At 42.7% G+C, this 14,951-nt stretch overlaps 1 protein-coding gene across 2 annotated transcripts in view; it reads right to left on the reverse strand.

Annotated features, from left to right (window-relative positions):
* Positions 1 to 569: 569 nt before the first annotated feature.
* Positions 570 to 14,951, reverse strand: part of GRM1 (glutamate metabotropic receptor 1) — a gene marked incomplete at both ends in the record, with an annotated part of 355,378 nt that continues 340,996 nt past the window's right edge. The window contains one exon of one of the 2 annotated variants that reach the window (XM_082855605.1): positions 570 to 1,497. In XM_082855605.1, the coding sequence (XP_082711731.1) occupies positions 570 to 1,497 (928 nt within the window). Of the gene's footprint in view, positions 1,498 to 8,976; positions 9,038 to 14,951 lie in introns of those variants that run through there. The other variant, XM_082855606.1, reaches the window with a different exon arrangement.

Genomic DNA, 14,951 nt, shown 5'->3' on the forward strand with positions numbered 1-14,951 from the left:
GGGCCAGTTCCCGAGTGTCCCGAAGACCAGGGGTCTGTGGGCCCAGTAGGGAGAAGGGCTTGAGAGAAATGAGCTGCTGTCCATCACTGTTCTCCGGGCGGTTCCACGCCTGCCCCCCCTTCACCCACCTGTCCACCATGCTTGCTGGGAATACCATGACAACGAGCTAATGATTCAACTGGGCGGTCCTCCCGAGCTGTCCCCTTCCACACGGGCCAAGGGTGTGGGCATGTATATCTATGCACAATGGTCTGAAGAGATTATGTTGGTTGATTTTGTTCATTCTTGCGATTAAAGTTACATACTATATGGGATTGTGCTTTGTCAGAATTCCCTTTCTTCCCAGAGAAGGCTTTTGAGTAATTCAAGAATCAGAATCTTCGCCTGGATCGCTTTTTGCTGGCAGAGTCCCGTATCTCTCGCGCTGGCCTTGCTAAGACGGCAGCCGCGATCTCTTCCCTGCCCCCGACTTCACCTCCAGCCTCCGCGTCTCCCCCAGCCTTCTGCAAGTCTCCGGAGGTGCTGGTGCCCCCTGACCCCTCCTGCTTTCCCCTGTGGACACCCCCTCCCTACAGGGTGGAAGAGCTTTGCTTATAGTCCCTCAGGATGACAGAGGCGTAGGTCGCGTTGGGAGGGGTGCAGAGCACCGACTCGGACACGGGGGAGCTGGGCGCCGAGCTGCCCGAGGCCGCCGAGTCGCGGAAGGGGGAAGGAGGCGTCAGGGCCGGCGAGTCCTCCGGAGTTGGTTTGCTGGCCGCCCGCAGCTCCTCTCCCTCCTCCCCCAGGTCGTCTTCCTCCGTGTTCCCTTCCCGCTCGTACAAGTACTCCTGCAGGAGCCTGAACCTCTCGCTGTCGTCCTCGTCGTCGTCGTCGGCCGACGGGGAGACGGGCTCCTCCCCGAAGGTGCTCAGCTGCAGCGGCAGCATCTGCAGGTGCTGCGGCGGCGCCGGGGGCGGGAAGAGGGGCCGCACCCCGTTCCCCGGAGCCCCGGGGACTGCGAGCACCGAGTTGAAATCCGGAATCCCGGTGCTGAAATTGTTGACCACTCCCTGCAGCTGGTCCAAGAGGGATTTCTGAGCTGGCGGCGGCGGCGGCGGCGGCTGCTGGAGGGGAGGGGGCAAGCCCCTGGGCACGGCCGGGTCGGCCAGGAAGAGGGGGGTCTCCTCTGCGGTCAGGCGGGGCGGCAGAGGCGGGGTGCTCACCACCGCGGTCGGCACGCGTCGGTGCACCACCATAGAAGGACTGCTGGGCGGGCTGAAGCCGATCGGCCGGGCACCCTCCTCCTCCACGCTGTAAAGGGTCTTGGTGCTGGTATCAGAAAAGGTCAGGCTCTTGCCGGAGCCTTGGTAACTTTTAGTGAGGGGTTTGATGACGGCTGTTTGGTTGCAGGCCGTCTCGTTGGTCTTCACGTGCACAGAGAGGCGGTGCCACATGTGCTGTCCCTTGGGCACCTGTCTTCCACCTGGTTCAGACCATGACACAGACTTGCCATTAAAACTATGAATAAAATAGAGATGGGTTTATTTGCAGATATATCATGCACACAGGGTGACATACATATAAAACATTTGTTAGCCCAGCTCAAAGCAATCTGACTCCCCCCTCGACGGTATGTATGCTTGTCCTCCACACCCCTACCCTCTCCTTATTATACATCCAACACCAAAATCTGCAGTGACCACAGGTTGCCTCTGAAGCAACCTGGGATTCCATCCACCTCAAGACGAGGTAGGACATTTTGACCTTGAGAAAAGTTGTAGGGGAGAAGAGCCAGCTTGTTGTAGAAGCAGCTCTTTTCATTTAGGTCTATGATTTCACAGCTATTACACACACACCCACACACATACACACACACTCTAAGGCAATGATAAAATTGTTGCTCAGTACAAGCCTTTGAAAGATTCCAAACAAAATTGATGGAGGAAACAAATTAAAAGTAAAATCTTAGTTACACATGGACAACAGAGCATAATGACCATAGCTATTGCCTCCCTTTCTTAGTCCCTGGAACAAATTAAAACACACGGATAAGGCTACTCTCATTGTCCTGTGAAGTTATAAAATACATCCTCTCAGTTGCCCATCCTGATATGCAGGTATTTCCTGTGTTAACAGGGGTGGCATGATTATGCCCATGGCATCTGTACAGAAGAGAAAAAAAGGAGATGACAGAAAAACCCAGACCCATGCTTCACTTAAGAGTTTCCTAACTTTCAGCTTTCTTTTTATTTCAAAGTATTATTCCTGACACAGACAGTGGATCACAATTCACATAGTAGCTAGTTTGGGATTTTCACACTGGCAGCATTTAATGAGGTGTGTTTGAAAGAGACAGAACTGGAAGGCCCAGAAAAATACAAATACCCATATCCTGCTTTAGTCTTCTCGCATAGTTTGTTGCAAATGTGACAAAATTAAGATTCAGACAAAGCAGAAGTCACTGAGACCAGACTTCTCTGGGGCCTTTTCCTCATTGAGCATTGGTGAAGAAAAGTCTTAGGGCACCAGCAATCCTCCACACTTACCAATTTTCATTTTCATGGGATCCCCATAAAACCAACCAAATAGAATATATCTCTGAAGGAAAAAAAAAATGAGATGTACTGGGTGCATATACTACAAATTCTATTCTGTCTGTTCTAATAATTCTGGTCTTACTTTCGGACTCAGTTTATTTTCTGTATAATTTTTAGCAGATGGTGGTACCTTAACATAGCATACTATTAGTAACAATAGTGTTAATACTTAAATAGGGAAATCGTTTTTTTCTTCTTTTATTTTTTTTCAGGAGTTTGCTTTTTCTTTGTGTCCATGAAAACAACAGAGAAAGTAGCACAATAATGACACATTTTTGACATTAAAAGGAAGAGGGAAAATGAGTATTTGTTTCTTAGGTGGATATGTGAAATAGACTATTTCATATCAGATTCTTTTGTTTGGAAAAATATAGGAAATGATCAATAGTTAGCATAATGGTTTATTTAATCATTTTGAAAATACAGGAATGACTACTTCAAAAATTATATGTGAGTTCCACATTTATGATGAAGGTAGTGTTTTGACATTTCAAATTTTATAATCCTGAAAGTGAAGTGAGTCAAATAAATACAGATTTGTGTTGAAAGTCTGATATCAATTATAGAAAATTCTGGATATAAAAGTTTTAAAATAGATATAACAGGTAAAATTTTCTCATTATTTGGGAAGAAGGCAGTTCCTCCATATATCTGATAATCTATGCTGTATTTTTAATAGTCCAAGAAAAATCTCATCTCCAAAATACTATATCAAAATTAATATTTCACTCAAACGTATGCTTAATATAATCTCTAAGAATGTATATCTGCTTCTAAATGTGAAATTACTGACTTATCAACCTCTACACTCTCTTGTTCGAACAGCTGACTCTCTCCTGAGGCGAGCAAACTAAAGAATGAGCCAGTGGTGTTCTGGCAAGAGCGTCAACCAGCCAAAGGCAAGACCAGAACCCACAGCTCCTCTTCTGAGTTTGAAATTCTAGGCAAGCTCACCTCCCACTTTCACCTTTCTCAGTTTCCTCCATCTCTCACTCTACTCACACTTTTTCTCTCCTTATGCATTTAATATGCCTCTTCCAGAAAGTATAAGGCTGCCCAGTTGCCTCTCACCTTGCATAAATATGCTTTAGTGTAATTTCCAACCGCAATGCTTTGCATCCCTTTCTATTGCAATGGAAACACTTTTTCCTTCTCCAGATGCTTGCCTCTCCATGCTCATTAAGAAAATCACTAAACTAAAAGGCTGCTTGTGTCATTTAGTGTGTGTGTGTGTGTGTGTGTGTGTGTGTGTGTGTGTGTGTTAAAAACCAATTCCCTTGAGAGCTAGTCTGCCCTAATTCAATCAGTAGGCTTAGATATCCAAATGAAACATTGCCCAGTCTCCATATATGCCAGCAAAAAAGGTAACCTTGTATTGCTGGGACTTAGTTCACTCTCTGGCTCCCTCACATGGGTAGTTTTCCACCTTGTCCAGGGGTCCTATATGAGCCTCTTTTTCAATCATGTAAAAGGCATTATTAATCATCTTGCAGACTGATATGATCACAATTTAGTTCTATTTAATCCAATAGCAATTTTATTCTTGTGATGGAAGATTTTCACCCTGGCTGTCAAAATTAGCAGCTTTCATTCCCCTCAGAGTCTTGCTCTAGATTTTCTGTAAAGTGCTGTTTAATTAGGAAACAGTTATAATGCCCTAGGGAATTTATCAGATTAAGAAAATTAGATTAACCTTTTTTTTTCAAGGACAAAATAAATTGCTTCCTAAAAACCAGAGTGGAGGAAAGGCACTATCTCATAGAAACTGCATCACAGGGTATAAACTTTGGTCTTTCTAGATTAGTTATTTTTAACCTATGGTTCACAGACAGCTTGAATCGTCCATGAATCTACATGTATATTAGAGCATTGTTTTTAGGCTGAATCAATATTATGTTTTTGTAGATTATGGGCTGCTATTTTTAAATGCAAAATGCTGTTATGATAAATGGTACTTCTAGATACAAGTGTAACTAAGTTCTGAGAAGCCTTTTTTCATGTTTTGTGTTCAAGTGGCCACTAATAAAGGTACAATTACTGTCACAGATTCAGGTGAAGGTTTAATAACCATTTTCGTGTGAAAGTGATTATCCTATTTGAAAAGGTGGAGAACCCATTGCTGTGATATTAAGAAGAGAAAAATTTATAAAATATGGGGCAGCAAAAAGGAATAAATGTGTTATAAAGATGCAATATTATTATGAAATAAGACTTTTATTGAAACCTGGATAACTTTAATACATTGTGTTCCAGCCATCAGCTTCTTCATTCTATTATTTAATTTTACTTGGTTCCCTAATCTTAGGAAAAGCAACCTGGTTTAGAAACACCACAGAATTGTCACAAAGCACCCGACCTTTCTTGCTCTGACTTCAAAAGACAGACATCAGACGGAACAATCTTATATTTGAAGATCAAATGCAGTAGTGTTTGGAGTAAACACCTCGAGTGGCTAAATATATTTGCTGATATTGCAGTGATTGGAGGAAATCGCTGTGAGGCCTAGGAGGGGCTAGAGACAAGGAGGATGATGTGCGCTGAGAGTCCTGTAGAGCTAAGTGGGGGGAGGGCAGCGGCTCCAGCTCCAGCTCCAGCAGCCTTGGGATCTTGCTTTGGTTTTTCTTTCCTTAGATAAGTATCACAATCCCCCCAAACAGAAAACGCAGTATTTACAGCACTTTAGAGAAGAGTTGGAAGTGGGTGGTATAAACAGATTAGTGTATCTTTTTTTTTTTTTCAGATTAGTTTACCTTTGGCATTCAGAGTGATCCTGTCTGTTTTATTTGTTTCGGTAAGTCCTAGTTACATCTGCAGAGTACACTGCTCTCTGCTCCAGAGATGTCTAAAATGGGAATAACAGTGGGTGGATGTTTGAGATCAGGAGGGACGCATCCCGCACAAGCTGCCTGAGGGGGAAGCTTACACAACACCGGTCTCCATTATGTCCAATGCAAGTCTTTGCCACTAGGCTTAATAGCTGCACAACAGACGCAAGGATGGCATCCAGAGAGCCCAGACAAGGCAAGACCTTCCCAAGAGGAGGGAAGTCTCACTCCTTGGAATCTGAGGAGGGTAGCATTTGTTTTCTTCGAAAATGAAAATAGAAACAGGAAATGCCATTGGGTCACAGCGTGGAGAGAATGGCTCACCAAGTAAACAAGCTATAGCTGCAGGCTTGCAGACAGTTCTGCTGTGGCCCTGCAGCTAAGACTGGGACATCTGGCCTTTCAAGGAGGAGGCGGTGTTGCCCTGAGACACTTCAGATGGGATGCCAGAGCTGCCCTGTTCCGGTATCTCACCTCCACCTGTTTCAGCAAGCTGGTACCAGAATGCACTTTGAACAGTGGTTCTTGTAGCACATCAGGCATAGGACTATTTGAAACCATTTGAGTCAGAGCCCTGTTTTCCCAGGCAACCCCAAGTTAGTCTTCAACACAAAGAACTCCCACTGACTCCAGTTTCCCTTCTTGAAAGCTTTCCAGAAAAAATATGCATATTTAGTATATATTCTGTGTGTATATATATATATATATTCAGTATATATATATCTATATATCTTTGGAAGCTTATCTGAACATATTTAAAATTTCTCACCTTATTGAATCACCACGTCTTATAAGGTAGAGAATCTCTGAATGTGTTGGTGAAGACAAACGCTTTTCGATATCATGAGAACATGGTAGTTTCTGATGATATTAAATCTTAAATGGCATTGTGAATTTTATCCCTCTCCTCTTTGATTCTAACCTCATCATAAGCTAATCAGAAAAACATTTGGCTTGCTGAAATATACAATATCACAAAGTCTAAATATACAGTCCTCCTTTTAGAATCTTTGGATCAATCACATTGAATATCCTAAAGTTATATGATTCAGGATAAAAGACAACATAAAGAAAATCAGTTTGCCTTTATTAAGCCTTGTGCTTTCTCCAATGAATTAATAAAGAAACAGGCATCCACAAATGAAATTACCTCATCAATAAAGTATGTAAGAGCCCATAAACTGTGTCCGGGTGTAGGGTCTACTGTCTTGAGAAAATTGACAAATCTATTTCAAACTAAAGAGTAGAATTCTGATGGTTACTAAACTTTTTCTAAGTACATTTTGAATGGCCTTCGGCTCAACCTAATGATGATTGCTGGCTGAGGAAAGAAATTCTGGTGCCAAAGTTTATTTATGACATCATGTTGGTACAGCAGCATTGTTTTAGCAGAGGTATACCAGGTGTAATTATATTCCTCCAGGAGGTATAGATGAACCTAATTATGTTCCTTCTGAAGAAAGTTCAGGTCAAGCATTATCATTTTTTTCTATGCTCCATGCTTCCAGACCTATAATTTTTTTTTTTTTTTTTTTTTTTTTTTTTTTGCGGTATGCGGGCCTCTCACTGTTGTGGCTTCTCCCGTTGCGGAGCACAGGCTCCGTACGCGCAGGCTCAGCGGCCATGGCTCACGGGCCCAGCCGCTCCGCGGCACATGGGATCCTCCTGTGCCAGGGCATGAACCCCCGTCCCCTGCATCGGCAGGCGGACTCTCAACCACTGCGCCACCAGGGAAGCCCCCAGACCTATAATTTTAATAGCAAGTCTTTGGATGCTCTTCAGCAGTACTTGAGTCCTCACATTTTCCCAGGAAATACAGGGCAGTTGCATTGCCCTGCAGGGATTACTCCTCAGAGGCAGGAGAGATCCAGGCAGACCATAATGATCCAGTAGGCAGCTTTATTTCTATCACTAGTCCCTTTGCCTTGCTTGTTCACAAAAGCTGTGGAAACCTAAGGTCACAAAAAGAACATATCTTTTTTTTTTCCCCCACAGGAACAACCAAGGCTAAAAATAGTCAGTCTCAGTCTATGGTGCACAGTTTGGAAGCTACCAATCTTCTCCTGATCCTTTACTATCTCCAGAAAGCTTGAGTAGATCTCATTTCAAAAGTTCTTTACAACCAACCTGTTAGCTTTGCTGACTGTTGCATTATTTTTTGTCACCTACCAATGATGGACCCACATTCAGCCTTTGTTTTTGCTTTTAGGCACTCACCTTTAAGTCATGAAATGTTAAGTGACTCTCTTCTCTCTCTGGCCCTGCTGTCATGACACGACAAGCACATCTACTAGTCCCATCAATCCCTTTTGACAGGCAGCCAGCAGCTGTCATAATCAGGATGTCCTTCCTGTGTTCTTGGTCAGACTCAACCCTTGGTGCAAGAAACACTCAATGCTTTTTGACTCGGGAGAATTACAGAGAATGCATCCAAGCAGACTAGAGTGGCTCTGATCTAGATGTGCAGAGTCCTCCCAGCCACCACTTATTTTTCCCTCCAAAAGTCAGTACGATTTGACCGAGACCACACACTTTCTATTGGGGCCTTTCCAGGGAATGTCAGAACACGACTTCCCAATGCACTCCACTGAGTGAAGAGAAGAGATGCTAGGGCCCCATTCACCAGGCTCCACAGCCAGGTTCAGTAGCAAACATTTGAACAAATTGGGCTCTTCTCATCTGAAGAGCTATTCAAGCCACAGACACCTCATCAGTGAGCTCCCTCCTGCTGCAGGAATGTGTACCTTTGACTCTCCCAGGAGTTTGAAGGGCTGTAAAGGAACAGCTGAAAATGACCACAGACTCCGTGCACAATGAATTGAACATGGTCTATGTTCTTTTGTTGACTTAAAGAGACACTGTCAAGATCTAAAGGTCAAAAATTGGACCAAACATGCACTGGTTTTATCAGATGGAGAAAATCTGATAAAAGCACTAAAGTTCTGGGAAAATAGCTACTTTCCTTTTTGTTTGTTTGTTTGTTTTTGCAAAACTCACTTTTTGTGGGACTCACAGAACTTTTGCTTTGTGCTCCCCAGGGCATAGGAGGCACCCAGCAAAGGCTGGTGTCCACCTCGTCAAACTGACATTATGGAATCCTTCCATAAGTTCAAATCATGGCTTTTACCTTAATGCAGACAGGATCATATCAAATATTTGTGTAGCAGCAAAAAAAAAAAAAAAAAAGGCAAAGAAAGAAAACAAAAGAAAGAGCTCTGTTTGCCAAGGAGAAGCTAACAAATTTGTGAAGGGGGAAAATTCACTTTCAAGTTTGTGAGTGGGAGTCACAAACAAAAGTGAATCTCTAGAATGGGAAAAAAGTGTTGCCTCTTGCATCAAAACATAAAAAAGCAAAAAGACTAACAGCTTGACAGTGTCCTTTTAAGAACAATGGACGATCAAATTAAGGCAGTCGTGCAAACCATGGCACGTAAATGGTTCCTCGTTCTTGATGGCATGCACCACATCTGTTTCCAGGTTAGAAAGTAGGAAAACCCAGGAGAGAGAAAGCAAGGGGCAAACCACTATTTTTTCCATGCAGCTTCTCTTACACATTCACTGCAGTGTGTGGGTTTTCAAAGCTGCACATGTGCCGACGGACACTGTCTGGTGGGCGAGAATTCTGGCTGCCTCTTCCTGAAGATGGAAAAGAAAAAGATACCCAGTGAGTGAGCGGTTATACACGTAACTAGAGATGGCGACCACACCACTTGGGCGGTGCCAGGGCTGGGGTAGGGCCTAGCTTGGCTCCTGAGCCTTTCTCCACGTAACCTGCACCTGCACATCCTGGATCTTCCTTGTGTTGCCCAGCTGTTTCTTACTGCCAGGCCCAATCCTGAAAGTCACATCAGTGGAGTGCATTCTTTCTTTTACCTTGTGGGACTGTCTCTTCCCAAGCGGCAGATGCTTTCTTAGCTGTGTATGTGTCTATCCCAAATTGGCTCTCTTCCCTCCACTCTTGACACTCTCCTTTATTCTTGGAGGCAGCGGACTCCACCTAAATCTTCCCACCCACCATCCCTCTTAAGGGATGCTCATGGTTCTATGTCTTACACTGTGACTTGTAGTGCTAATTTTACTCTATATTATGTTATCATAAAAGCAGTGCTGTCACTTAGCATAAAGTCCCATGTATCTCTTGGCCCTCATAAGATGGAATGTATGTTGTGGTGGAAAGAAGGGAAGTGGCAAGAGATTGGGCAAGCCTCCCACCAGGGGAGAACGTCATCTCATTCCCTGGTTGGATGTCTCCTTGTACAGCACAGTGTGTGTGGTAAGGGGAGAAGAGCCCTGACTTGACATGACCAGGATGATGGGGCGGCCATGTGCAGGTGGCCTTTCCAGCATCTGTTGGAGTGAGGATACGTGGGTTTCACACAAGTTAAGGACACATGAGTTTCCCACTTTATTAGGTGGTGGGATAAAGTCATCTTAGTGACACTCCACATAAGAGGGCAGCCAATCATAGACGAGAATTTGAGGAACAAGATGCTAAAGATGAACTGTCAGCAGGTGCTGTGAGTGGTGTGGATAAGGTCACAGTCATGAAGCCCCTATAGGGCTTTCTAGAAACTCACAAATGTTCTGTCAATCATCCTTGGGCCACCTACCCCAAGATCCTGGTGACAATTATCCAGTGTTAATCAGAAGAGGACCACAACAGCTCCAGGCAAGTCAAAGACCTTTGTCAACTCTCCTATCTCTTTTTCCCATCAAAGCAAGCAGAAAAAGGGAAATTCAGAAGAGGGAAGAGGCAGAGATATTTCAGGAGCAGACCACGTCCCTTCCTAGTCCAAGTCTTTCAGGTTGAAGCCTGACATTGTTCTGGGAAGGAGAGATGTGAGTTTGAGGTTTGAAACAAGAATACAGTGGAATATCTTTTTAATACCTGAAAGCAAGGAATCTAGTATGAATGCCGAAGGTGAGAAAAAAGATTTTTCATAGCACAGTTGAAGGTGAAGGAGAAAAAATAAAATTGATCAATATGTATATTTCCATCAAGTTTGGACCATTCAATAAGCCATTTGAAAGTACATGATCTACCCAGAACAATCTGAAGTCCTCATCCAGAGTTAAGAACTTGAAACACCTTGGTATAATTTTATTACCACTACAATAATCAATTTACTTAAGAAAATTAGACAAAGAGATAATGTTTGTTACTGAATGAGGCAAAGCAATATGACATTTAATATGCCCACCTGAAATTACAAAGATCATGAAAACATTAGTAGTAGATGCCCAGGAATAAAAATATGATGTTTGAATATATAATGAAGTTACTGGTAGAAAAGGGCATTTCACCTGTAAACTAATGTTAAAGCAACTTCATTTCTCATGAAAGAAGGCAGAAAATACACTCAAAGCATTTGGCTTTGCCTTGCTAAATTGCCTGCATCCCCTTGAATCCTCCAATTAATTCTCCTTTAGATAATGTCTGTATGTGGCCTGGTCCAGTGGTGCTGGGAAGCCAGGACCCTGGCAGGGCTGGCTTCCTGTCCCCGTGACCAATACAGACACACGGTGGGTCCCTTATCAGAAGGGCCCTGTATTCAGGGTTTAGTGCTCTGTGGTCATCCTTTTGATACTTGTAATCATTTTATCACTTAATTTGTGTTTTGTAAGTGATGTTCCATGTGGAAATGGAGCATGCACTGGGGGTTTAGAGCCTCACCTCAAGCATGATACTGCCTCTCTGGACAGGTTTTCAGTTTCTTGTTCCTTGCACCCCCCCCACCCCCCCTTGGGGGCCAGAGCCCATCCAGCCTCCCACTGCCCACCCCTGACCAATGATCACTGCCACCCTCCTCCCCTGCCAGGGAACTGTGGGAACGGGTGTGGGAAGATCAGATCAGGATCAGGTGCACATGCCCAATAACATCTCAAGGCAGCTGATGGCCATGGCCAACTCCTCCTTGAACTGGCAGGTCCACTGTGCACTTGGTGAGGAACACGGCAGGGGCGAGCCTCTCGCTCATCCTCCACGTGTGTACCTTGCCAGTCCCTGTACTGTTGTTGGGATACCCTTGAGGGTTGCCGGTCTACCATGGGCTGGGGCAGGAGGCACCTGGAAAGGGGAGATGCCTGGTTCAATTTCTCTGTGGCATCTACCCAGTGACTGGCTGGAGGGGAACCTGGCAGCCTGAGCATGTGTGCGGAGTCACTGAGTGGCTAGCTGCTGCGCCTGGCAGGGCCTGTGCTCGCTCGTCAAATATCCCCCGCAAGGGAGTACAGCGTTCCATGGCAAATAAGAAACCAAAATGACAGGTCTACAGAGAGACGGTAGAAGAAAGGAGAGGGCTTTATATTTTAGTGCCTTTAACATTTTTCCCTCTATGTTTTCAACCAGGGGCTACGGGTTTTCATTTTGCACTGGGCCGTGCAATTGATACAGCTGGTTCTGTCTGCTGGAATGTACAGATGATGGATGATAAAAACCATGGGGAAACGTCTTGACAGCTTAGAGACTTGTTCTGCTGACATTAGCATAGGTGCACACAGTGTGGCATGAGGGACAGCTCAGCACTTGTGTCTCCTGGGGACTGGGGCAGGAAGCTCTGTGGTCTCTGTAGCTGACTTGGAAGTACTCTTGCAGTTATGGACAGTTCTGTGGTTGCTTTGGGGGTTTCAACCATATTGACAGCCAAATTTCACATAGTAACTCCAAGCAATCCCAAAGCCACCTTTAACTATTGATTGAAATAGTTGAAAAAATTACAGCATCTCCTTCATGGTTCCATTTCTTTAGTCTCTGACTTTGTGTTGAAGTGAAATGCAAATGACCTATGCATACAGATCTTACTTTTATGAAAGAAGAGGATTATTAAAGGTTACAGGTCAAGACCTGAAAAATCTGATTCCAGAGTGGCCATTTTATCAACTGCATTAAATCTGAGAGAAGGAGCTGGACTTCGGGGTATTTTTAACAACCGTAGAACCATATATTCAACCAACCCCAGAGTCCACAAGCCAGAGTAAAAGCTTGGAGGCAAAATGCAGCATATGTGGGCTTGTCAAATATAAGTCCCAAATCTGTGCTGAATCTTTTGGCAGAAACTGTGGATTTAATGAAACCCCAGAAGTTTAGTTAGAAAGATTCATCTTCAATTTCTTCTGAAAATGCAAAGCTTTTTTTTCTTTTCTTTCTTCTCTTTCCCTTCCTTCCTTCCTTTTTCCTCCCTCCCTCCCTTCTTTCCTCCCTCCCTCCCTCTCTCTCTCTTTCCCTTCCTTCCTTCCTTCCTTCCTTCCTTCCTGTCTCTTTCTTTCCTTCTTTCTTCCTTTCTTCCTTTCCCTTCCTTCCTTCCTTCCTTCCTTCCTTTCTCTTTCTTCCTTCCGTCCTTCCTTCTTTCCTTCCTTCCTCCCTCCCTCCCTCCCTCCCTCCCTCCCTCCCTCCCTCTCTTTCTTTCTTTCTTTCTTTCTCTCTTTCTTTCTTTCTTTCTTTCTTTCTTTCTTTCTTTCTTTCTTTCTTTCTCTTATTCCTTCTTGGTGTATGCATACCTTCTCCCATCTATTCCCATTGTCCAAATAACCTTTCTTTGTATAAGAGACTTTCTGTCTTTGAGTGCACTTGGTGCCATATGACTTTGCTTTTGTGTGTTATTTGCTTTACAGCTAGTCACCCCTACATTGGTTTCTATGCTAAGAATGATTCTTTATGTGAACTTGAGAAGTTGTTACAGACAAAGTCACCCCTACATTGGTTTCTATGCTAAGAATGATTCTTTATGTGAACTTGAGAAGTTGTTACAGACGAAGTCACCCCTACATTGGTTTCTATGCTAAGAATGATTCTTTATGTGAACTTGAGAAGTTGTTACAGATGAGTTTTACTCCTTATAGTGTAGCAATAAGCTCACAGGACAAGGATTCAGAAGACCAGCTACTCTCCAACTGAGTATTTGCCTCTTTCAGACTCAGTTTTTCATCCATAAAGAAGGACTGATGAAATAGTACATGTAAAAATGCCTCCAAATAGCAAATGCTATCCCAGCTTAAGACAACTCTATTGGAGGAGCAAAGGCACAGACAAAAGACTGACGTTTTAAATCTCAGTGTGTATTTAGGTTAGACTAATTCATAGTACCTCCAACTTCACTTCATTTTACTTATGGATTTTAACCACTTCCTTATTCAAGAATTTCAATAACTTCTAGGAGAAAAATATTTTCTACTAGAAACTAAGAAAATAGTTTTCTAAGAAAACTAAGAAATTAGAAAATAGTTTTCTCTCTTGCAATTTTTTTTTTTTTTTTTTTTTTGCCAGCAACATTAGAGACATTGAGTGGATATGTCAGGAGCCGGTAAGACTAGGTACAGTCAGGTTAGCTGTCTGTATCTGAAGTTGCATGTCTATGACAGGTTTGGAGGTGAGACTTTTAGCAGAGATAAAATGGTCTATACAATTCCAGATCATCACCATGGAAATAATGTGGCAGCTGTCCAAAGTAATCATAAAGATTGATGGCAACCACTCAAGACCATTTTAGCAGAAGATATCTATCTTTCCTGTTGTTATAAATAAATAGGATAATTTGTGCCTCTGATTGCTTTCCGAAGCAAAATGCATTCTATTATCTGAATTTAAATATTAATTTCTCAACATTCATTCATCAGAGTGGAAAATGGAGCTCTGACTGTATATATAGGCCTGCTGTAAATGGTAATTGTTCCACTCTTCCTTTTAATACATGCACATCTAACATAGTACAGTAAGGCTCTTTATATAAACACAAGGCAGTACGAAATATTTCTCTATTTTAAAATCCTTAATTGTAAAGATTTCTAAGTGAGATGCTATAGAGAACAATTTAATAAAATTCAATTCAATTACCATCACAGATTTGTCAAATACTAACATTTTGTCTTATTAAGTTTCCTTTCCTTCAGAAAACATTAGGGATATGTTTGAAGCCCTCTGTATATTATTCTTAATACTAATCCTCTCCTTTTCAAGAGAAAATTTGGTATATATCATCAGTTGGCATATGCTAATACTTTTACATGTGTAGTCATATGTGTTAATAAATAATGTGGTAGTGTTTAGCATATTAGATTTCATATCCATAGCATCACACTATATTTCCATTCAGCAATTTGCCCTTTTGCATAGTATTATGTTAACAGATATAGCTCTAGTTCATTCACTTAAACTAAATTGAATAAATACCACACTATCAATAATATAATCAATTCTCCTACTGATGGCCATTTAGGTTGTTTCCTACATACTGCTATTTTAAGCAATACTGCAGTAAACATGCTTGGTTATATCTCTTTGCACACATATGAGAGAGCTTTTCTATGAGGCGGACCAAGAAGCAGAATTGATGGATTGTGGTAAATGCACATTTGTCTTTCTTATGTATTGCCAAATTGCTCTACAAAATGCTTGCAGAATTTACACTGGTATGTGAGAATTCCTACTATTTTTTCCAATTCAGTTCATTTTTCAGACATCTTTAAAACTGAGTATTAGGAAAATTATTTTAAATACATAAACATGGAAACAATGCTAAAAATGAACCCCCATATCCCTATTACCAGCTTCAAT

The sequence above is a fragment of the Leucopleurus acutus genome (assembly GCF_964270905.1).
Source record: "Leucopleurus acutus genome assembly, chromosome: 15".
Lineage (NCBI taxonomy): Eukaryota > Metazoa > Chordata > Mammalia > Artiodactyla > Delphinidae > Leucopleurus > Leucopleurus acutus.